Genomic DNA, 25,448 nt, shown 5'->3' with positions numbered 1-25,448 from the left:
ATCGGTTTATTTTAAGATATAGCCACTAAAAAGATCAATAGTTTGAACAATGACATGTGCTTATTAGTATTTGGTCCGAATCGGAACATATTTCGATATGGCTGATATGGGGCATAAGGAATGCATTTTTCACCGATTTTTGACGAAAGGTGGTTTACATATATGGTGGGTATCCAAAGTTCGGCCCGGCCGAACTTAAGGCCTTCAGTCGTGAGGTAGCACGTACGTTCCATAGAGCATACATTATTATTTTGTCCTCAGACCGAAATTGTTTTATTTTTTTTTAATTTTTGACCAAAAATTTTATTTTTCCTTAAACATTTTTTCAGACTTTTTTATTTCGCTTGTTCAATTAATAACTACTCTAAATTACTTTGCCGATACATTAAAATCTATGTTGTCATCCTTTTCTTAAGACCCAACTGCATGCCAGTTTCAGAGCGTAGAACTATATTCACAACTGGTATGACTTCCTCGCCAAAGGGCAATAGTTCATAGGTTTGTAAAATTTTTGTCAGCGCAACTTTCATCTCGTACATGGCAAATTTTTGACCAATACAATTGCGAGGGCCAGCACTGAAGGGAATCGAGTGGAAGTTAATGGCAGCATCGAATTCATCAAAACGTTCTGGCCGGAATTCTTTGGGATTGGTACATTTCAAAATTTTGGGATCATTCATGCTACCGAAAATGGAAATCAAAACTTGGGTGCCAGCTGGTATAACACCTTTGCCCAGAACAGAATGTGCTACATTAAGGGAAAATAAGAAAGAGGCAGTGAGGGAGAGAGAGAGAGAAGGAGAGACAGAGATAGAATATTTTTTTTAAAACTAAACTATGAAAACCTTTTTTGTCGTACTCACTGTATTTAAAATCTTCCTTTAGATTACGCCCTATCAGCGGCACTGCTGGATATAAGCGTAGAGATTCTTTGATAACACATTCCATGTACTTCAACTCATTCAAATTCATTAGGGTAAATGGTTTCGAATAGTCTTCACCATATATGTGACGAATTTCGGCGAAAAGTTTTTGCTGAACTCTAGGATTTCTAGCCAATAGGTATAAGGTAAAACTCAGACAGGTTGCTGTGGTATCATGGCCTTCGAACATAAAAGTCTCAACTTCTTCACGTATATCCTCATCCGATAAGGGTTGCCCATCGATAGTTGATTGCAGCAGAACGTCCAGTAAAGCTGAGCGTTTTTTCGTACCAATTTCATCAGTTTCAACATTTGTGGAAGGCTTGCTACCATTTTCCTTTGTGCTCTCGATCAGTGCAGCACGACGTTCTTCTATGATTTTTCGGGTGAAATTATGCATGATGCTTATTAGTTTCTTTTGACGTAATTTCTTTAGGGGATGCAGCAGTGTGTAAATGAGATCACTGTTCAAGTGTATGCGTATAAAACGCCAAGCTGTCAATTCGGTCATTCTGAAAGTAGAGAGTAAAAATGTTTTACTTAATAATTTTGTTCAATAGTTAGGTTGAGTGATATGTTGGATTTTAAAATAAAATCCTAGCTTGCAATAGGGGTGTAGGCAATAAATTTCAATTGTGAGAGCGGTATATGTGGATCTATGTATCATGGCTGTCCAACCAGCCAACATATGGGCAAAACTTTACATCTTCCAGATATTAAACTGCCCCATGCCACTTCAGACATACACCTAAGCCAGTAATCGTGTTGTTGTGTGCTCTCAAAATTCACAAGATAAAAGGCGTTAAGTTCGGCCGGGTCTAATATATATGTCACTATTCAATAATAAACCGATCTGAACCATATTAATGTCGGATATCCTGAGGTTCAGAAAAACTCACGGGTTCAAATTTCAGCGAAATCGGGTAATAAATAAAGCTTTTATGGGCTTAATTTCCCTTATCGGCAGATCGGTCTATATGGGAGCTATATCTAAATATAGTCCGATCAGAACCATATTTAGGTCGGATATTGGGAGGTCTTACCATACTCACTGTTTTAGCGAAATCGGTTAAAAAATAATGCTTTTATGGGCTTCAGACCCTTTATCGGGAGATCGGTCTATATGGCAGCAATATCTAAATATAGTCCGATCCAAACCATATTCGGGGCGAAAGTCGGGAGACCTAAAACTACCCACTGCTTCAAATTTCAGCGAAATCGGGAAATAAGTAGGGCTTTTATGGGCTTCAGACTCTTAATCGGGAGATCGGTCTTTATAGCAGCTATATCCAGATGTTTGAGTCAGATGTTGGTAGGCCTAAAACTACTCATTGTTTAAAATTTCAGCAAAATTGGATAAAAAATAAGGCTTTTATAAGCTTCAGACCCTTTATCGGCAGATCGGTCTATATGGCAGCTATATCTAAATATAGTCCGATATGAAGCACATTTAGGTTTGAAGTTGAGAGGCCTAAAACTACTCACTGTTTTGAATTTCAGCGAAATCGATTAACAAATAAAGCTTTTGTGGGCTTCAGACCCTTTAAGGGGAGATCGGTCTATATGACAGCTATATCTAAATATAGTCTGATCTGAACCATATTTAGTTTCGAAGTTGAGCGGCCTAAAACTACTCACTGTTTTAAAATTCAGCGAAATCGATTAAAAAATAAAGCTTTTATTGGCTTCAGACCCTTTATCCAGAGATCGGTCTATAAGACAGCTATATCTAAATATAGTCCGATCTAAACGATATTTACATCAGATGTTGGGAGGCTTAAAATAACCTACTGTGTTAAATTTCAGCGAAATCGATTAAAAAATAAAGCTTTTATGGGCTTCAGACCCTTTATCGGCAGATCGGTCTATATGACAGATATATCTAAATATAGTCCGATATGAAGCACATTTAGGTTCGAAGTTGAAAGGCCTAAAACTACTCACTCTTTTAAATTTCAGCGAAATCGATTAAAAAATAAAGCTTTTACGCGCCTCAGACCATTTATCGGCAGATCGGTCTATATGACAGCTATATCTAAATATAGTCCGATCTGAACCATATTTAGTTTCGAAGTTGAGAGACCCAAAACTTCTCACTGTTTTAAAATTCAGCGAAATCGGTTGAAAAATAAAGCTTTTATTGGCTTCAGACCCTTTATCGTGAGATCGGTATATACGGCAGCTATATATAAATATAGTCCGATCTGAACCATACTAAGGCCAGATGTCGGGAGGCGTAAAATAACATACTGTTTCGAATTTCAGCGAAATCGGTTAAAAAGTAAAGCTTTTATGGGCTTCAGACCCTTCATCGGCAGATCGGTTTATATGGCAGCTATATCTAAATATGGTCCGATCTAAATCATATTTGGGTCAGATGTCGGGAAGCCTAAAATAACTCACTGTTTAAAATTTCAGCAAAATCGGATGAAAAATGAAGTTTTCATGGGCGTTAGACCCTTTATCGGAAAATCCGTCTATATAGCAGCTATATCTAAATATGGTCCGATTTGGCCCGTACAAGAACTTAACCAGCGTGCATCAAAAAGACGTATCTCTGCCAAATTTCAGCTTAATATCGCAATTTTTGAAGCCTGTAGAGTGATTGCAACAGACGGACGGACAGACGGACAGGCACACGGGCATTGTTAAATCGTCTTAGAATTTTACGACGATCCGAAATATATATACCTTGTAGGGTCGGAAATTGTATTTCGATGTGTTGCAAACGGAATGACTAAATGAATATACTCCCTATCCTACGGTGGTAGGTATAAAAAGTAACCTTGAAAAAGGAGTCTAAATTAGGATTTCCGTGCAAGTCACAAAATCCTTAATTGTTTTTCATGCCACGCCCCCATCTTGGTTCAGGTCTGGTATTGTGTCTCCACCTAAGTGCCGGTATCAGTTAGACGAGAAAGCCGAGTAATGACAAAGGAGATGCTCCAACCTCTCATCCTCTTCCCCCCATGACCTATACATGCTATCACTTGCCCCACCGATTTTATATAAGTGAGCTCGTAGTCCTACGTTTCCCGTTATGATACCAATAGCTATACTAACCTCCTTCTTACTTCCTTTTAGTAATAGCCTCGTCTTCTCACGATGTGGATCCCCCAAAGGATTTTCGCCGTCCTACCATTTGTTTCTCTGGTCCACAGGGTTGCATGCGCATTCATCGACCACGCCCCTAATTCGGACAGCGTCGACCCGAAAGGCTTCGGGTTAACCAAGTTCATTGACGGTAGTGCTCTGGCCTTCACCGCCAAATCGTTTGCTCTTTCATTCTTCCTTACCCCGTTATGGCCTGGCACCCAAACGATGCGGATTGTACCATCCTCAGAGAAGGCTTTAATCTCCTTCTTACACTGCAAGACTGTTCGTGACCTTAGCGTCCGGGTTGTTATTGCCCTTATGGCAATTTTGCTGTCCGTTAAGATGTTCACACTCCACGTCCTCGCTATAGCACCACAGTACCTCACGTTTTCCGTGATCGCCAGGATCTCCGCCTATAGGACCGTATTAAGGTCAGGCAGTCTAAAACAGATCTCAGTCCCTGGGTTCTCAATGTAGACACCCTGGCCCACTCTGTCCTCTAGCTTTGATTCATCCGTGTTACATGATCTTCCAGATGGCAATACTAGGGTTCCGTCAATCCAAGAGTGTGCCGCTGGCAGCAGTGCCTCGCACTCAACCTCAAGGTTCATCTCAGGTATCCGATCGGAAATCTCTTTCCTTCCTTCCAGGATTCCCATCGTCGCCTCGATTATACCGCGATGGTATGAGTTGCTCCCACCCTCAATACATTCTCCCATCGCCTTAAGTTTCATAGCCGCAGTGGCTTCCTCACACTTAATCTGTATGTCAATGAGTCGGATATCTAGAATAGTCTCCAGTGCTCTAGTGATTGTGGTCCTCATCGCTCCACCTAGAAGCATGCTATCTGAACCTGTTGTATGGTCCTTATGTCCAACTTTTTCTCCACAGTAGTCCATCAAACTACTGAGGCGTAAGTAAGTATTGGTCTTATCACGCTCTTGTAGAGCCAATGGACTATCCTCGGATTCAAGCCCCATTTCGAGCCTACGGCACGTCTACATAGGGCCCAACATCTGTGGGCCTTCTCAGTACGCTCCTGGATGTCACACTTCCAATTCAGTTTCCTGTACAAGATCACACCTAAGTATTTGACCTTGTCAGATATCGAAATCATTTGGTTGAGGAAATGTGGTGCATTAAATTGACCCACCTTCGTCTTCCTCGTGAACATGGCAGATTTCAGTCTTCTCTGGTTTAACATTGAGACCTCTGGGTCTAACCCAGTCATATGCCATATGCAAGACCCTTGCAGCTCTTCTGCATAGCTAGTTCGGATCCTTACCCCTTAGAAGCATTATAACATCACCTGTTATAGGTCACTAATGGTGGTCACCCATAGGAGTGGCGATAAAATGCCCCCTATGGCGTGTCTTGTGCCACTTTCTCCCTTATATTTATGTCATGGGGCACTCAATTTATCCACCTGTTCCTTAGCATATGGTTTATCCAGTCTCTAAGGACCGGATCCACCCGGTACTGGTCTAAGGATTGGATTGGAGTGTATCGCTCCACACATTGTTAAAAGCACCCTCGATGTCAATGCATACCGCCAGTGTATACGTTTTGGCATCGAAGGATTCTTCTAATTTATGCACAACCTCGTGCAGGGTAGTCTCCGCAGACCTTCCCTTGACTGATGGATGCTGTTTGTATTTGAGCAGTTTGCTGGATGACCTACTCTTTATCATGGTGTGCACAATACATTCAATGGTTTTGAGTAGGTAGAATGACTAGACTTATTGGTCTTTAGGCCTTTGGTGTCGCATAACATGCCTTGCCGGGCTTGGGCATAAATACCACCCTTGCCTTCTGCCAGGATTTCGGGTATATGCAAGTCCCATTAACGCTGTGAAATGATTGAGTAGGTGGGGCACCGGATAGTCCTCCTCCTTCTGTAGTAATGCCGGAAATATTCCATCAGGTTCAGGTGGACTACTTCACCATAAATTCCGTAATTATAAACCTTCAATCAACATCATTATTCCAAGATTCCGGTGTCTCTGTGAGTCACGTCGTATCCTCTGGAATAAGGGTTTTCATCAAAAGCTTCAACATGTCCTTCGTTATCTCTGGTTGCGCTCCCATGTCGTCTACCAAAGTTTTAGTTTGGACATGGGTTTTTGAGAGAAACTTTTTATAACCTCCAGCATAGGGCATATTAATTTCGTGATTCTGTTGGTAACTCCTCGAAATATTTGTCTAAGACCCCATAAAGTCTATATATTCTTGATTGTTACGACATTTGAAGTCGATCTAGCCATGTCCGTCCGTCTCTCTGTCAAAGGAAGCTAACTTTCGAAGGAGTAAAGCCAGCCGCCTGAAATTTTGCACTAATACTTCTTATAAGTGTAGGTCGGTTGGGATTGTAAGTGGGCCATATTGGTCCATGTTTTGATATAGCTGCCATATAAACCGATCTTGGGTCTTGACTCCTTGAGCTTCTAGAGGGCGCAATTTTTATCCGTTTAAGCTTGAATTTTGTACGACATCCAACAACTGTGCTAATTTTTGTTGAAATCGGTCAATAACCTGGTATAGCTGTCATACAAACCGATCTTGAGTCTTGACTTCGAGAGCCTCTAGAGGGCGCAATTCCCATCCGAGGTAGCTGAAATTTTGTAGGAGGTGTTTTGTTTCCAACAACTGTGCTAAGTATGGTTAAAATCGAGCCATAACCTGATATAGCTGCCCTATAAACTGTTAACTTCTTCAGCCACTAGAGGGCGCATTTCTTATCCGATGGAGCTGAAATTTTGCATAGGGCGCTTATCCGATTTGGCTAAAATTTTGCATGACGTGTTTCGTTTTGACTTCCAACAACATTGCCAAATATGGTTCAAATCGGTCCATAACCTGATATAGCTGTCATATAAGCCGATCTGGGATTTTGAATTCTTTAGCCTATAGAGGGCGCAATAATTTTCCGATTTGGCTGAAATTATGTACAACAGCTTCTCCCATGACCTTCAACATACTTGTCAAATATGATCTGAATCGCTTATAACCTGATACACCTCCCCTATAAACCGATCTCCCTATTTTACTTCTTGAGCACTTAAAGGGCGCAAATCCTATTCAAATTTCTTGGCAATGACTTCTTCTATGGTCGAAGGCCACTGTAGAGCAGAGGATAGCATGTACGCCTAAGACGCTGAACGCCTGGGTTCGAATCCTGGCGAAACCACCAGAAAAAAATTTCAGCGGTGGTTTTCCCCTCCTTATGCTGGCAAATTTGTGAGGTACTATGCCATGTAAATCTTCTCTCCTAAGAGGTGTCGCACTGACTCGGCAATAAAAAGGAGACCCCTCATCATTGAGCTTAAAACTTGAATCGGACTGCACTGATTGCTATGTGAGAAGTTTGCCCCTGTTCCTTAGTGGAATGTTCATGGGCAACATGGGCTTCTATGGTCTCTAACATTCAATTCAATTATCGGACCATAGTTGGGATAATAACTTGATATAGCTCCAATAGCATAACAATTCTTTTCTTTTACCATTTTTTGCCAAAAAAGAGATACCGGGAAAAGAACTCGACAAATGCGATCTATGATTGAGGGTATATAAGATTCTTTACTTGTTTATCTTGGCGGCATAATTAACGCAGAAAAGCTTCCAAAAGTCACGTTTTGCCGCTTTGGTAATCATATTGTGCTAAGTATGGTTGAAATCGGTCAATAACCTGATATAGCTGCCCTATAAACTGATCTGGGGTCTTGACTTCTTGAGCCACTAGAGGGCGCAATTCTTATCCGATTTGGCTGAAATTTTTGATGACGTGTTTCGTTATGACTTCCAACAACTGTGGCAAATATGGTTCAAATCGGTCCATAAATGGAAATATCTGCCATATAAACCGATCTGGGATCTTGACTTTTTCAGCCTCTAGAGGGCGCAATATTTTTCGATTTGGGTGAAATTTTTTACAACTGCTTTGAATATACATGTCAAATATGGTCTAAATCTATTATAGCCTGATACACCTCCTCTATGAACCAAACTCCCTAGTTTACTTCTTGAGCCCCTAAAGGGCGCAAATTTCTATTCAAATTGGCTGAAATTTACACAATGACTTCTTCTATGGTCTCTAACATTCAATTATGGTCCGAATGGGACCATAACTTGATATCGCTCTAATAGCACAACAAATCTTTTCTTTTATCCTTTTTTTGCCTAATAAGAGATGCCGGGAAAAGAACTCGACAAATGCGATTCCTGGTGGAGGGTATATAAGATTCGCTTTTACTTGTTTATCTTGGCGGCATCATTTACGCTTACGTTCACAGAAAAGATTCCAGAAGGCACGTTTTTCTGCTCTGGTAATCTTATTGTATTCCTTGAGCCGTGTGTAATACTCATCCCAATAAACTTCTCACAATTAGATATAGGGATCTTCAGATTCTTAAACCCAGCAAAAACTTTCTTAATTTTCAGTAGCATTGCTAGGAATATTCCAGGCACTCAATGCTTACTGATTTTCATTTGGAATCATACAAAGGAGAATAGGAAGTTCATTTAAAATTCTTACATGTTCTTTCATTCACTAAGGATCGTTCCAAAACACTAAACACAATACCTCCAAACAGGATTGCAACTCCGAATGCCGAAGAAGAATCACTTGCTTACACTTGCAATCCAAAATTGCGCTAGATTCAGCACTAAATTCTTTTTCCATCGGAATGATCCACGCTTTCAAATTAGAATTATACCCCGTTTACACTGCTCCTTAAATCCGTATTTAATGACTCGATCATCTGTTATTCCTTTATAAAATCAGCTGATGAGAACCTTAAATGTGGATTTGGTGAGGATTATAAACGGGGTTTTAGCTGCCAATTTTATGAAAATCTTTGCGGAGGATTCGACTCCTGCAAAATAATCCATATATGAGCTTAAGAACATATAAATCGTAAGCAGAATCCATGGAGATGGTTATTTGTCAAGTTTTAGTTTTAAAGTTTTGAACTTTGCAGCATTTTTTACACCTATCCAAAGTACTCACTCCGTAACTGCCGCAGTGTATTCGGACTTTTTTTGAATTTGAGCATTCACCCTGGTGCCCATAGATGTTTCTGCTATGATATCCAAGGTGTACAATGACATAATGGGGTAAACATCAAATGTTGAACGACCCTCAGCCTTCTCTGCCAAACAATCCAACAGAATCAATGATTGTCGTTGGAAAATTTCAAGAAAATCTTCGAGAATTTTAAAATGAAATGCTGGTGTTATGATTTTTCGCCGAGAATGCCATTTTTGGCCACCGCTGATAAGAAGACCTTCGCCCAGCCATTCGTTCAGTAGTCCATATTGTTGCAATTTAAAAGTATGATTTGGACTGGCCAAAATTTGTTCATTCATTTCGGCATCAGCAGTTAAAAAATATAAACGATTAAAGGCCCATATTTTTATAACGTAACCGTATTTGTTGCAGAATTCCGAGAATTTTGTCCACATGGCTAAAATGTTAAAAATGCAGAAGGAAATTATTTTTCAAAGCAACTTTACGCTCGTTTCTACTTTACATCTTGGACTGACTTTTATCAATTCTGGCACACATCCCAAAAGGGGAAAATTATAGGGCCCAGGAATATTGCTAACAGCCATTCTGTGCCACTTTTTAGAGGCATGCTCCAGAAAAGCCCACACCAAAAATATCAACAAAAACAAGACCAGGTACATTGCTGATGTACTGAATAAAACTGTTGCAGTTATTTAAGTTTAGCCATTGAATTAAACTTCAACTTAAAATTCTGCTAATCTTATCTAAATATAAATTTGAGTATTGTGTGTAGCGATTACCTAAATTTCATTGCTCTAGGGCATGAGTATAAAAAGGTTGTGCTACCGATATTTTTACCACCTATGGTGCATTTTATCTAATCAATAAGTGAAACAAATCTAAACAAAACAAATAAAACGTCCGAGTAGAACTTTGGATACTCTCCACCATGCAAACTATTCTAATCTATATGCGAAACAAAGAGCAGTTTAACTGGTAGATTAGTAATGTCCAGACAAAACGGCTAAATCTAAAATCGAGATATGGGGAAGGAGAAACGTTTTGTTTTGTATGTAGAGAAAATCAATGGAAATGCGTGAGTGCAGGCACATCGAGGTGCATAAGGTTCATATTGGAGTATGAGGATTTTGAAAAAAAGGTGAAATATGTTCATCCGTATTGCTGTCGAAATCACGCTACTGTCTTTAAAACTGGAGATATTAAGCTTAGAGTTTGCAGATTAAGTTTGAATGTGGTCCAGGTCGAGCTATATTTGGATTAAGTTGCCATATATACCGATTTTAAGTTCTTGTGTTGTGTTGGGCTCTTCAATATCATTGTTAAACATGGCCTAGATCAGTGTATATTTGGATATAGCTGGCATATGTGTTGAATGCCCGATTTATAGGCGCATACGTTTTCCTGAAATTTGGCACAATGATAGGTCTCACCCTTGACGTTCGTACAGAGTATGGTCTAGATCGTGATATTTGGATTCTTTTAAAAGATTTTGCTGAAATTTGGCACATTGAGCTGTATTGGTCCCTCCGACATCCGTGCCCCATATGGTCCAGATAGGTCTATATTTGGATGTAGCTGTCATTTATTTCGGTTTCCCGAATTAGTGCCTAGCGGCCATAAAAGTCGCATTTATTACCCGACTTTGCTGAATTTTGGTACAAAGATGTGTTGTACCCCTATTCTAGGGGTTCGGAAGGGAGCGTATAAACGGTACCCGCTCAGGATACCTGCCCTACATATCTAGAATATGGTGTAGATCTGGTAATATTTGGATAAAGCTAGCATATAGACCAACCTCCCGTTTTATGGTCCAGGACAGTGATTTATGTTAGACCCTCGATGCCCCTGGGGAGTTTGGCCCAGATCGGACCATATTTCGATATATCACCGGTCTTGATGTAATGATCTAAGATGTATATCTGAGGTGGTGGATATCCAAATTCGGCCTGGCCGAACTTAATGCGTTTTTATACCCACCACCATAGAATGGTGGGTATGAAACACTAGTCATTTCTTTTGTAATACCACGATATATTGATCTAGGACTCCATTAAGTATATACATTCTGGATCGGCTCGACATTTTAATTCGAACTAGCCATGTCCGTCAGTCTGGCTCGACATTCTAATTCGAGCTAGCCATGTCCGTCTGTCTGTCGATATCACGCACATAGCTAGCCGCTTGAAATTTTGCACAGATACTTCGTTTCGATGTAGGTCGTTGAGTATGGTAAATGGGTTGCATCGGTTCAGATTTGGACATAGCTCCCTTATAAACCGATCTCCCGATTTGATTTTTTAAGCCACTGGAAGCCGCAATTTTTCTCCGATTTGGCGGAAATTTTGCACGTGATGTTTTGTTATGACTCCTTACAACTATGATAAGTACGGATCACATCGGTCAAAAATCTGATAAAGCTCCCATATAAACCGATCACCCGATATGACTTCTTGAGCTCCTGGATGCCGCAATTTTTGTCAGATTTGGTTGAAATTTCGCATGTAGTATTCTGATTTGACTCCTAACAACTGTTCCAAGTACGGATCAAATCGGTCTAGAACCTGATATAGCTCCCATATAAACCGATCCTCCGATTTGACTTCTTGAGCCTCTGGAAGCCAAAATTTTAGTCCGATTTCGCTGAACAACTGTACCAAGTACGGTTCAAATCCATGAAGAACCTGATATAGCTCCAATCCAATCTCCCGATTCGACTTCTTGAGCCCCTGGAAGCCGCAATTTTTGTCCAATTTGTCTGAAATTGTGTGTAGTGTTTTGTAATGACTTCCAACAACTGTGCCAAGTACGGTCTTAATCCATATTAAACGATCTCCCGATTTGAAGTCTTAAGTCCCTGGAGGCCTCAATTTTCACCCCATTTGGCTGAAATTTTTTTACATGGTGTTTTGTTATGGCTCCAACAACGGTGTTAAGTACGATCCAAATCAGTCAAGAACATCTTAAATATAAAAACCAATTTATGTTTGTTTGTGGGTTTGTTTGTTTGGGTGTTCCTTATAGACTCAGAAAAGGCTGAACCGATTTACTAGAAATTTTCACTGATGTTGCATAATGATATCTGAAGGGGAAGCGGACCCTCCCCCTTACCCTAATTCTCAGAAACGGCAGATCTCAAAGATGGGTGGTGCGATTTAAGCGAAATCTTGTGTGCTCTCTTATAGTAACCGACAAACAAAAATTTGGTATTCAAAACTCGGATGGGGTACCTAGGGGGGGAGCCCTACCGCTAACCCTACCAAATATATATATACACCAATCACGACAATATGGGACTCAAATGAAAGGTATTTAAGATTAGAAAACGTATCTGATATCCAATTGTTGGACCAAGTGTTTGGGGGACCATCCCAACCCCTAAACACCCCAAAATCGGACATATATACCGACTATGGCAATATGGGACTCAAGTGAAAGGTATTTGCGATTAGAATAAGAATCTAATATCCAAATGTGGGACCAAGTTTCTGGGGGTTCACCCCTTTCCCAAAACACCCCCCAAACAAGACCTTTTTACTGACCATGGGAATATGGGGCTTAAATAAAAGGTAATTCACTGTAGAATACGAATCTGATACTCAAATATGGGACAAAGTATTTGGGGGGCCGCCTCTCCCCATAGGGAACAAATTTACGATCATAGCAATATGGGGCTCAAATGAAAGGTATTTGGGAGTATAATACGAATCTGATATACAAAAGTGGGACCGGGTATTGGGTTGCCCAAAAAGTAATTGCGGATTTTGACAAATTTTTTCAACGGCTTGTGACTCTGTAATTGCATTCTTTCTTCTGCCAGTTATCCGCTGTTACTTTTAGCTTGCTTTAGAAAAAAAGTGTAGAAAAGTATATTTGATTAGAGTTCATTCTAAGTTTTATTAAAAATGCATTTACTTTCTTTTAAAAAATCCGCAATTACTTTTTGGGCAACCCAATACCCGGTCCCACTTTTGTATATCAGATTCGTATTATACTCCCAAATACCTTTCATTTGAGCCCTGACCTTTCCTTTCACTGACCCTTCCCCCAAAACACCCCCCAAATAGTAAAAATTTACCCACCATTGTAATATGTGACTCAAATGAAAGGTGATTGAGATTAAAAAACGAATTTAATAAACAATTTTGGGGCCAAGTGTTTGGGGAACGCCTTATTCCATAAACTCCCTTTAAACCAATGGCAATATGGGGTTTAAAAATTGGGTAGAGCATGATGCAAATATTTTTTCAGGCTAAGTGTCTGGGGAACCACCTCACCCCACAAAACATCGCTAAATTGGACATACACATCTACCGCTCTTGGCAATTTGGGGCTCAAATGAAAGGTATTTGGGAGTAGGACACGAAATTCATACCCACTAACGGGACCACGTTTCTGGAGGTACACCACCACCCCCTTAACCCACCAACCACCACCATAGGGCACTTCCCACTCCCAAAATCGGTATGAGAATATCGGGCTCCCATAAAGTCTTTTTAGCTAAAATAAGTCTTTAACCTCCAAACTTAAATGACCATAAATCCTCCGAGAGAATTCATAGACGAACCATTATTCGGAATTCAGATAAACATTCAGATTCACATACTATTTTCATAGCATGGCATTTCACTCAAAAATAAATATTCAAAGGATAATTTTGTTTCATATTAAGTAAAAGAAGGCACAGCGGAGCGGGCCATCTGGTCCAGCTAGTGATATATATAAACCGATCTCTTGATTTAATTTTTTGAGCCCTTATAAGGCGCGATTTTTATCCGATTTTGCTGAAATTTTGCGCAAAGTACGGTCCAATTTGGTCTATAACCAGATATGGCTCGCAAAATCCATGGTGGTGGGTTCCCAAAATTCGTTCCGGCCGAACTTAGCACGCTATTACTTGTTACTCGCATATTTTCTGCACACCCACCCACCCAACCACACGCGTGTCGGCACCAAGACCTATTTTTTAAACAGCTTGATGACAAAATGAAGAATTCTATGAATTTCTGATGATTTCTATGTTGTTGTACAAATCAGATCACCTTTAAATGAGTGAGCTTTGCTCTGAATTGGTATCCGACATCCTCTGTGTCACACTCCACTATCTAGAAACCGCAGAGGCCGGCCTTTGCCCCTTTAGCACAGTTTAGTTGTTTTCCCAAAAGAAAGTCAAAATTATTCTCCTACTTACTCGCTTACTGCAGATGTATACTCCATGGTTTTGTCCGTTTGAGCATTGATTTTCGAGCCCATTGCCGTTTCTGCAATCACATCCAAGGTATACAGGGACATTAAAGCATACACATCGAATGCTGTCGCACTATTGGCCTTCTCTGCCAGGCATTCTAGCAACACCAATGATTGTCTATTGAATACCTCAAGGAATTCTTCCAAAATTTGAAAATGAAATGCCGGTGTTATAATCTTACGCCGAGAATGCCATTTTTTGCCATCGCTCATCAGAAGTCCAAGACCCAACCAATCGTGCAGTAGTCCATACATTTTCATTTTAGAAATGTGCGTAGAACTGCTTAAAAGTTGTTCATTTAATTCGGCATCACCAGTTGCAACAAACAAATGATTGAAAACCCATCCCTTGAGCATTGAACCGTATCTGAAATACATTTCGGGAGCTTTTGACCACATAGCTGTAAAATGAAACAAGATAATAGCGCAAAGACCACAACCAATTGTAATTTAAACGGACTTTTGGGATTTAATTTATAGATTTCCAGAACACATCCCAGTAGAGGAAGACAATAAGGACCCGGAATATTGCTCACAGCTTCACGTTTTGCTCTCATTGATGCATAACTTCGATAGGTTAATACCACGAATATCAAGAGAATGAAAATCAAGTACATTGTTTGTCAGTGTCGGTTGCTTCTTTAAAACACAAAAATAAAACTCGAACTAAGTTCCATTTTCAAACTTCAATAACTTCTTGGGGTGTATTGCAAAATTGCATGTGACTAATCTAATCACATTTTTATCAAATTTATTCAATTTTAATATTTTGCATGCCATCCAAGTGCATTCGATTATACAGATGATAGCTTTAATCTTTGACATAACCTACTTGTATTAGCCTATTTTATAGGCAGGCTAATATTGAACAAATAAAATCGCATTAAGTTTTTAAACTTTGGGTACCCACCACCCATGAGGGTGACAGCTATTTCCAAATAAAGACCGATATAAACGATATCGAGCACGAATGCAAGGAGCCCAACACAACTCATTGTGCTAAATTGCAGCGAAATCAGAAAAATAATGCATTACTTATGGCCCCAGACATGGATGTCGAAAAATCTAGGTAAGGTTGGGTTGAAAAGAGGGTCCCATGCCACTAGAGGGTTCCATGCCACTAAGCCAGTAATCGGCTTGTTGTGCGGTCTAAATACTAAAAAAAAGTAGCCTCGAAAGCTGGACAATGATGACAAAATCTGATTTCTCAGGTACCCATGCTTCGGAGGCATGTAACAGCACGGGTAATATAAGTTTCTTATATTTTCTGACTAGCTGACCCGGGCCCACTCCGCTGCGCCTTCTTTTACATTATATGGAAAGAAATTTTCCTTGGAATATTAATTTTGGACAATTAAAGAGCTTTTAGTGAAATACCATGCTACGAAATAGTATATCGCTTGACTAACAGTTTAACAATATAAGTACCTGTATCTGAATCCCATACGATGTTTGTTGGTCTACGAATTTAAGTTTGGATGTAAGGTGTAATCCATTCTTAATAAACTTTATTCCAGCCCGATATTCTCATGATATCTGATTAAGGGGTGTTTTCGGGGGTGGTCCTGAAAAATATCAGCATCGTGCTCTTCTTTCAAATACCATTTATTTAAACCCCATATTGCCATTGGTTTAGGGGAGTTTACACGATGAGGCGTCCCCCAAACACCTGGCCCCAAAATAGATTATTAAATTCGTTTTCTAATCTCAAATAACTTTCATTTGAGCCACATATTGGCATGGTCGAAAAATTTTCACAATTTGGGGGGTGTTTTGGGGAAGGGGTGATGCCCTAAATACATGGTCCTACATTTGGATATCAAACTCGCATTCTACTCCCAAATACGATTGTTTGAGTCACATATTGCGATGGTCAGTAAAAAATTGCTGTTTGTCTGGTATTTCGGGAAAGGGGTAGACCCCCAGAAAATTGGTCCCGAAATTGGGTAACAATTCTTGTTCACCCCCCAATACTTTTCATTTAAGCTCCACATTGATGTGGTCGGTAAATATGGCCGATTTAGGGGTGTTTTGGGGATTGGGGTGGTCGCCCAAACACTAAGCCCGGAAAATATATCAGCAACGTATCAAATTCGTTTTCTAATCTCATTTAAACTCCTTATTGCAAAAGTCAGCAAATATGTCCGGTTGGGAGTATTGGCCCTAAAAACTATAAATATTTAGTTCCACTCTTGGGGGGTGGGGATGTTTTGGGGGATGGGCGGCCACTCAGTAAGTTGGCCTTGAAAATATATACCGGATTCGTGTTCTACTCTAAAAAACCTCTTATTTGAGCCTCATATTGCAATAGTCAGCAAATACTTCCATTTTGGATGGTGTTGTGGGGGTGGGGTGGTCCCATAGACACTTTTCCCAAATATTAATATCAGATTCGTGCTTTACTCCCAAAGACCTTTCATTTAAGCCCCATATTGCTGTGGTAGTAAATTTGTCCCCTTTGGGGGATGTTTTTGGGAAGAGGCGGCCCCCCAAAACACTTGGTTCCATATTTGGATATCAGATTCGAATACTACACTCAAATACCTTTTATTTAAGCCCCATATTCCCATGGTCAATAAATAAGTCCTGTTTGGGGGGTGTTTTGAGGAAGGGGTGGACCCCCAGAAACGTGGTGCCACATTTGGATATCAGATTCGTATTCTACTCGCAAATACCTTTCATTTGAGTCCCATATTGCCATGGTCGATAAATATGTCCGATTTAGGGGTGTTTTGGGGGTTGGGGTGGTTCCCCTAACACTTGGACCGACAATTGGATATCAGATACGTTTTCTTATCCTAAATACCTTTCATTTGAGTCCCATATTGTCATGATTGGTCTAAATATATGTTTGGTAGGTTTTAGGGTGGGGCGGCCCCCCTAGGTACCCCATCCGAAATTTGGATACCACTTTCTTATGTTTAGGGTAGCATATGAGAGCACACAAAATTTCGCTTAAATCGCACCACCCACCTCCGAGATTTGTTGTTTTTGAAAATTAGGGTAAGGGGGAGGGTCCGCCCCCCCTTCAGATATCAAAAAATGTGGTACCCTATTTTCACCACGGGGTCATTATGCACCATCTGTGAAAATTTCAAGAAAATCGGTTCAGCCGTTTCTGAGTCTATAAGGAACACACAAACATACAAACAAACACACAAACAAACAAATCTACAAACAAACACAAATTGATTTTTATATATAAGATTTTCGTTTGTCTAGTGGTGGCTTTGCTGCTGAAATGCTTGCTTAATCCAAAGTAGCATCTGTGAGGCAATATTAGTTACTGACGGTACCGAGGTAGATAATGTTACAAAGTTGTAGTTCCCAACTTTCTGTATCTATATCGGGTGTACAGGGCTTTGCGGGAATTGATACCATCCGCTTTATCTTATCTTCATTAACTGCCAAATCCACTTGCACTCACTCTATTTTGAACTTTTCAAAGGCTGCAGTTACTACTTTCGATGGCCGACCCATACTATCGATGTCGTTGTCATAGGCAGCATTGAAGGCTACTACTGGTACGGCTTCAAGATCTGAGGTGTTGAACCGATGTATCGGTGGTCTAATGTGGCTACAACAGAAGCAGTACATGACTCTGTGCTGGGTGGTTCCAGGTTCCATAGAGACATAGCAGTTAAAACGGAAAGCAGATATGCTAGCGAGACTAGCAGCAAATCTGCCAATGGTATAGATAATGGATGTTTGTCCACCTCTCTCGGGAATCTTCTATATGCTTGGGGTGCGATATAAGGAAGATGGTTGAATCGCTGAAATGACGCGGTAGGTTGCGAGCCGACGAAAAGGCCTTGGGTTAATCGATCCAAACGAAAGGTCTGTAACCTAATGTCTATGTAGATAATACTTCAGAGTGGCATAATAGGAATCATATCAGGGCACAACAAGTTAAGTACACATTTAACCCGTATGGCATCAGAATTGATGATAATGAACTGTCGATTTGTATCATTGCACTGACGTCCCGAAAGATAACTGTAGTAAAAATTGCACACTTGGATCTTTGTTGTTTCAGGGACTAGAGGAGCTTAGTTTGTTACTTTGTTTGGGTAAGTCCAAACAAACTAAACGACTAAAGCCCATTTCCCTCAAGGGCGCTTAGTATAGGAGATACAGTCATTTTAAGTTTTCCAACTGAAATTTCGATTTCCAATAGACTTCCAATGAAATTTTTTGATGGAGTCGCGAATTTAAGCTCATTTCTCTCTGGGACGCATAGTTTAGGCAAAGTAAGTCTTTCAGAGCGGTTCATTAACCACATGACCTTCATGAAAATATTCTCCACAGTTTCCACTTTCTTCTCAGGCCTACAAGAGAAAGTTCGGGGGAACGCGTGCCGAAACTAAACACAATTCGACTTGCTTCTGTTTAACGGAGACATCAATTCCACAGTATTGTCGCAAAGGCGGAAGCTTAGGTAACGAGGATTAAAAAGCTCCACAACTTCCAAGGCGTATTTTACTCCGACATTCGGACATTCTTCGAAAGAAAGGTCACATATCGGTCGGTCTATTTTCCTCAAGAGCAAGATCATCAGAAAAAAATTTTCAGCGGTTGTTTTCCCCTCCTAATGCTGGCAACATTTGAGAGGTACTATGCCACGTAAAACTTCTCTCCAAATTTCAGACAAATCGGACAAAAATTGCGGTTTTTAAGGGCTCTAGTAGTGAAATCGGCAGATCGGTTTATATGGGAGCTATATCAGGTTACAGACTGACTTGGACCGTATTTGGCACAGTTGTTGGAAGAGGTAAAGCCGGGAAATAACAAAGCTCCGACATGTCATCATCTTCGCTGCTTGTCCTACACATGCTATCACTTGCCGCACCGATTTTACATAAGTGAACTCATAGTCCTACGTGTCCCATTATGATACCGAAAGCTATACTGACCTCCTTCTAATTTCCTTTTAGTAATAACCTCGTCTTCTAACGATTTGGACCTCCCCATAGGATTTTCGCCGTCCTACCGACCGTTTAGTTATTCCACAGGGGTACATGCGCATTCGTCGCCCACGCCATTAACTCGGACTAAGTCAACCCGAAAGGCTTCGGGTTAACCCAGTTTATTGACGGCGGTTCTCTAGCCTTCACTGGCAAATCGTCTGCATTCCCATTTCCAGTTACTCCGCTATGGCCCGGCACCCAAACGGTGCGGATCCTGCCATCCTCAGAGTACGCATTAATGTCCTTCTTACATTCCAAGACTGTTTGTGATCTTACCATCCTGGTTGTTTTTGTCCTTAAGGCCTGTTTAATGTACGTAAAAAAGTTCATACTCAACGTCCTTGCGTTAAGGCCACACCACCTCATGCATTTCGTGGTCGCCCAGATCGCTGCCTGCAGGACTGTATTATGGTCAGACAGTCTAAAACAGATCTCAGTCCCTGGGATCTAAATGTAGACCCCCAGTTGCACTCTGTTCTCCAGCTTTGATCCATCCGTGTAACCTGGTCTTCCCGATGGCAGTACTAGGGTATGCCTAGGGTGCCTCGCACTCGACCTCAAGTGTCGTCTCAGGTATGCGATCGAAACCCTCTTCTACTCTTTCCAGGTTTGCTATCATCGCCTCGATTATACCGCGATGGTATGAGCTGCTCCTATCCTCTATCCATTCCCCCATCGCTTTAAGCCTCAAAGCCGCACTGGCTGCCTTGAACTTAATCTGTATGTCTATGGGTCGGATATCTAAAATAGTCTCCAGTGCCCTATTGGGCGTACTCCTCATCGCACCGCCTATGCCAAGACAAGACTTGTTTTCTGAACCAGTTGTAATATCCTTACGTTGCACTCTTTTCGCAGTCCACCAAACTACTGAGGCGTTAATAAGTATTAGTCTTATCACGCTCCTGTAGAGATAGTGGACTATCCTCGGATTCAGGCCCCATTTCGAGTCTACACGCGTGACCCTTCCAATTCTACGCGTGACCCTTCCAATTCAGTATCCTGTCCAAAATCACACCTAGTAATTTCACATTATCAGATATCGAAAATGTTCTTTTGAGGAAACGTGGTGCGTCAAATTGGCACACCTTCGTCTTCCTCGTGAATATTTCAGTCTTCTCTGGGACAACATCGAGACCCCAGGGTCTAGCCGAGACGTGTGCCATCTGCAAGACCGTAACGGCTCTCCTCTGTACAGGTGGTTCGGATCCTTGTCCCCGAGAAGTATTATAACATCATCGGCATAGCAGACGGGTTCAAATCCCGAGGATAAAATTCTCCCCTGGGACGTGCCTTGTGCCACTTAATCCCTTATATTTATGTCATGGGACACTCAATTTATCCACCTGTTCCTTAGCATATGGTTTATCCAGTCTCTAAGGACCGGATCCACCCGGTACTGGTCTAAGGATTGGATTGGAGTGTATCGGTCCACACATTCTTAAAAGCACTCTCGATGTCAATGCATACCGCCAGTGTATACGTTTTGGCATCGAAGGATTTTCTATTTTATGCACAACCTTGTGCAGGGTAGTCTCCGCAGACCTTCCCTTGACCGATGGATGCTGTTTGTATTTGAGCAGTTTGCTGGATGACCTACTCTTTATCATGGTGTCCACAATACATTCAATGGTTTTGAGTACGTAGAATGACTAGATTGATTGGTCTGTAGGCCTTTGGTGTCACATAATTTGTCTTGCCGGGCTTGGGTATATATACCACCCTTGCCTCCTGCCAGGCTTTCGGAGAGTATGCAAGTCCCAGACACTCTGTGAAAATATTGGCCAGGTGGGGCGCCAGATAGTCCACCTCTTTCTGTAGTAACGCCGGAAATATTCCATCAGTTCCGGGTGACTTAAATAGTTTGTGTCTTTTGACACGTCCTTTCAGTTGAATACAATATGTTCTCGGTCGTCCTACATGACAGTTTGGGGCTGTTTTTATTGGGAGGAGAGCATCGGTCCCTCCGACGCTAAGGCCCAAAGGAAATTTATGAACGGTAGGACGGCAAGCCCAGATACTCAGACACCAAAAAAAATAAACTTTTATGTCAGATTTGTATTCTACTTGTAAATACCTTTCATTTGATAGCCATATTGCCCAAAGTGGTGATAGAGTCCTGTTGGGAGGTTTTTTGGGAGTGGGGAGACCCCCCGAACACTTAGGGTGAAATTTGTATACCAAGTTCGTACTCTACTCTTAAATACCTTTCGTTTGATACCCATATTGTCCCAATCGCCAAACATGTCCGTTCGGGTGGGTTTTAGGATGGGGCGTCCCCCCAGATTATTTGACCCCGTGTTTTTGGGGTACCAAAATGTGGCATACAAAATTTCACTTAATTAAGGGCACCCATCTCCGAGATCTGTCTTTTTTGAAAATTGGGGCAAGGGGGAGGTTCCGCCTAATATGGGCACCAGACCTTAATATGAGAGATCGGCCTATATGGCAGTTATTTACAAATAAAGACCCCTTATCATTGAGCTTAGATATTAATCGGACTACACTCATTGATATGAGAGAATATGAGAATATCCCTTGTTCCTTAATGGAATGTTAATGGGAAATTTAGGGTACCCGTTAATTGGCCGATTCGGAACGGAAGTCCTTGTGCCATGTTTCAGCCAAATCGGATGAAAACTAAAGTTTTTAGGAGCTCTGGAAGTCAAATTTGGATATCGGTTTGTATGGGGACTATAAAAGTTTATACACCGATTCGGAGCATACTCGGAACTGATGTTAGAAGTCACTACCTAATTCCTTGAACGAATTTTCAGTCAAATCTGATGAAAGCTGAGGCTGCAAGTGGCTCAAGATATCAAAACTGGATATCGGTTTGTATTGGGACTACATCAGTTTATAGACCAATTCGGTTCATACTCGTTACTGATGTTGGATGTTAAAACCGAAGTTCTTGAGCCAAGTTTCAGCCAAATCGGTTGAAAGTTGATGCTTGTAGGGGCATAAGAAGTCAAATCCGGGGATTGGGTTGAATCTATATCTAAATCTGAACCAATATGGCCCATTTACAATCCCCAACGACCAACATCAATAAGAATTATCCTTGCAAAATTTCAAGCAAAATTGCAAATTTGGGCTGATCTGGACCATATTGCAGAAGTATGTCGAGGGGCTTAACCTAACTCACTGTCCCAAATTTCTGGGTCATCGGACAATAGATGCGTCTTTTATGGGTCCAAAACTTTAAAAAGAGTGATCGGTCTATATGGCAGCTATATCCAAATCTGGGCCGGTCTGGGCCAAATTGTAGGAATATGTCAAGTGGCCTAACACATCTCACTGTCTCAAATTTCGGTGACATCGGACAACAAATGCACCTTTTATGGGTTTTAAATCTTTAATCGAGAGATCGGGCTATATGCAAATCGTAATCGATCTAGGCCATATTGCAGAAGTGTGTCGAGGGGCTTAACTTTACTCACTGTTACAAATTTCGGTGACATCGGACAATATATGCGCCTTTTATGGCTCCAAAACCTTGAATCGAGAGATCGGTATATTTGGCAGCTATATCCAAATCTGGACCGACCTGGGCCAAATTGAAGAAGTGTGTCGAAGATCCTAACACAACTCACTGTCCCACTGGCGACATCGGATAATAAATATGCCTTTAATGGGCTTAAAATCTTAAATCGAGAGATCGGTCTTTATGGCATCTATATCCAAATCTGAACCGATCTGAGCCGAATTGATGAAAAATACTGAGTGGCCTAACACAACCCACTGTCTTAAATTTCAGCAAAATCTGATAATAAATGTGGCTTTTATGGGCCTAAGACCCTTAATCGGCGTATCGGTCTATATGGGGGCTATATCAAGATATAGTGCGATATAGCCCATCTTCGAACTTAACCTACTTTTGGACAAAAAAGGAATCTGGGCAAAGTTTCAGCTGAATATCTCCATTTGTAAAGACTGTAGCGTGATTTCAACAGCCGGACGGACAGATAGACTGATGGACATGTCTAGATCGTTATAGATTTTTACTCTGATCGAGAATATATATAAAGGGTGATTTTTTTGAGGTTAGGATTTTCATGCATTAGTATTTGACAGATCACGTGGGATTTCAGACATGGTGTCAAAGAGAAAGATGCTCAGTATGCTTTGACATTTCATCATGAATAGACTTACTAACGAGCAACTTGCAAATCATTGAATTTTATTACCAAAATCAGTGTTCGGTTCGAAATGTGTTCAAATTTTGACAAATTTTGTTCAGCGATGAGGCTCATTTCTGGTTGAATGGCTACGTAAATAAGCAAAATTGCCGCATTTGGAGTGAAGAGCAACCAGAAGCCGTTCAAGAACTGCCCATGCATCCCGAAAAATGCACTGTTTGGTGTGGTTTGTACGCTGGTGGAATCATTGGACCGTATTTTTTCAAAGATGCTGTTGGACGCAACGTTACGGTGAATGAACACATTTCGAACCGAACACTGATTTTGGTAATAAAATTCAATGATTTGCAAGCGTTGCTCGTTAGTAAGTCTATTCATGATGAAATGTCAAAGCATACTGAGCATCTTTCTCTTTGACACCATGTCTGAAATCCCACGTGATCTGTCAAATACTAATGCATGAAAATCCTAACCTCAAAAAAATTACCCTTTACTTTATAGAGTCGGGAATGGATATTTCGATGTGTAGCAAAGGGAATGACAAAATTAATATACCTTCGGTGGTGTATATAAAAAGTCCCCACTGTTTTTCATAGAAGTAGTTTAATTGTTTAAAATTTTATTATTTTTATACCCTTCACCATAGGATGGGGGTATACTTATTTCGTCATTCTGTTTGTAACACCTCGAAATATGCGTCTAAGACCCCATAAGGTATATATATTCTTAATCGTTGTGACCTTTTAAGTCGAACTAGCTATGTTCGTCCCTCTGTCTGCCTATCAATCCGTCCGTCTGTCCGTCCGTCTATCTGTCGAAAGCACGCGTACTTCTGGAGGAGTAAGGCTAGACGCTTGAAATTTTGCACAAATACTTCTTATTAGTTTAGGTCGTTTGGGATTGTAAATTGGCCAAATCAGTCCAAGTTTTGATATAGCTGCCGTATAAACCGATCTTGGGTCTTGACTTCTTGAGCCTAGAGGGCGCAATTCTCGTCCGATTTGACTACAATTTTGCTATAGTGTTTTGATATCACTTCCAACAACTGTGCAAAGTATGGTTCAAATCGGCTCATTACCTGATATAGCTGATATAAACCGATCTTGGGTCTTGACTTCTTGAGCTTTTAGAAGGCGCAATTCTTATCCGATTTGGCTAAAATTTTGCACGTGGTGTTTTTGTATCGCTTCCAACATTTGTGCGAAGTATGGTCCAAATCGGTCCATAACCTGGTATAGCTGCCATATAAACTGATCTGGGATCTCGACTTCTTGAGCCTCTAGAGAGCTCAATTCTCAGCCGATTTGGCTCAAATTTAGCACAACGGCTAATTTCATGGCCATCAATATACGATTCTGACCATCTCCCATATAAACTGATTTCCCGATTTTGCTTCTTGAGCCCCGAATTGGACTATAACTTGATATAGATCCTCCTCCGTCCTTATTCATTATTCTTTGTTTGACTAAAAAGAGATACTGCGCAAAGAAGTCGACAGATGCGATCATGGTGGAAGGTATATAAGATTCGGCCTGGCCGAACGCTCTTACTTCTTTTATTTTATTATTAAATGAATTTGGTTTTTTGGGTTTACTTACTCGCTTACTGCTGATGTATACTCCGTGGTTTTATCCATTTGGGCATTGATTTTGGAGCCCATTGCTGTTTCTGCAATCACATCCAAGGTATACAAGGACATTAAAGGATACACATCAAATACTGTAGCACCATTGGCCTTTTCTGCCAGACATGCTAGCAACACCAAAGATTGTCTATGGAATACCTCAAGGAAATCTTCCAAAATTTTAAAATGAAATGCTGGTGTTATAATCTTACGCCGAGAATGCCACTTTTTGCCATCGCTAACCAGAAGTCCCACACCCAACCATTCGAGCAGTAGACCATACTGTTCCAATTTGGTGATGTGGGTAGCACTGGTCAAAAGTTGTTCATTTAATTCAGCATCACCAATGGCAACGATCAAATTATTAAATGCCCAGCCTTTACTTATTAGGCCGTAACGAGCATAAATTTCAGGAGCTCTGGACCACAT

The 25,448-nt window shown here is 40.8% G+C and overlaps 1 protein-coding gene across 1 annotated transcript; it reads right to left on the bottom strand.

The window, feature by feature from the left end:
- Positions 1–318: 318 nt before the first annotated feature.
- LOC106093719 (cytochrome P450 4d8) lies at positions 319–25,448 on the bottom strand. Its single transcript, XM_059368611.1, has 7 exons — positions 24,994–25,448; positions 14,750–14,856; positions 14,234–14,690; positions 9,548–9,714; positions 9,025–9,481; positions 864–1,435; positions 319–748 (listed from the first exon to the last, which is right to left on the bottom strand). Exons 1-7 carry the CDS (start codon positions 25,446–25,448, stop codon positions 393–395), a joined length of 2,571 nt encoding a protein of 856 aa, XP_059224594.1. The 3' UTR covers positions 319–392.

Source organism: Stomoxys calcitrans, chromosome 1 (assembly GCF_963082655.1).
Source record: "Stomoxys calcitrans chromosome 1, idStoCalc2.1, whole genome shotgun sequence".
Taxonomy (NCBI): Eukaryota; Metazoa; Arthropoda; class Insecta; order Diptera; family Muscidae; genus Stomoxys; species Stomoxys calcitrans.
The sequence above is the reverse complement of the archived record's forward strand: the minus strand, read 5'-3'. Positions and strand labels throughout refer to the sequence as shown.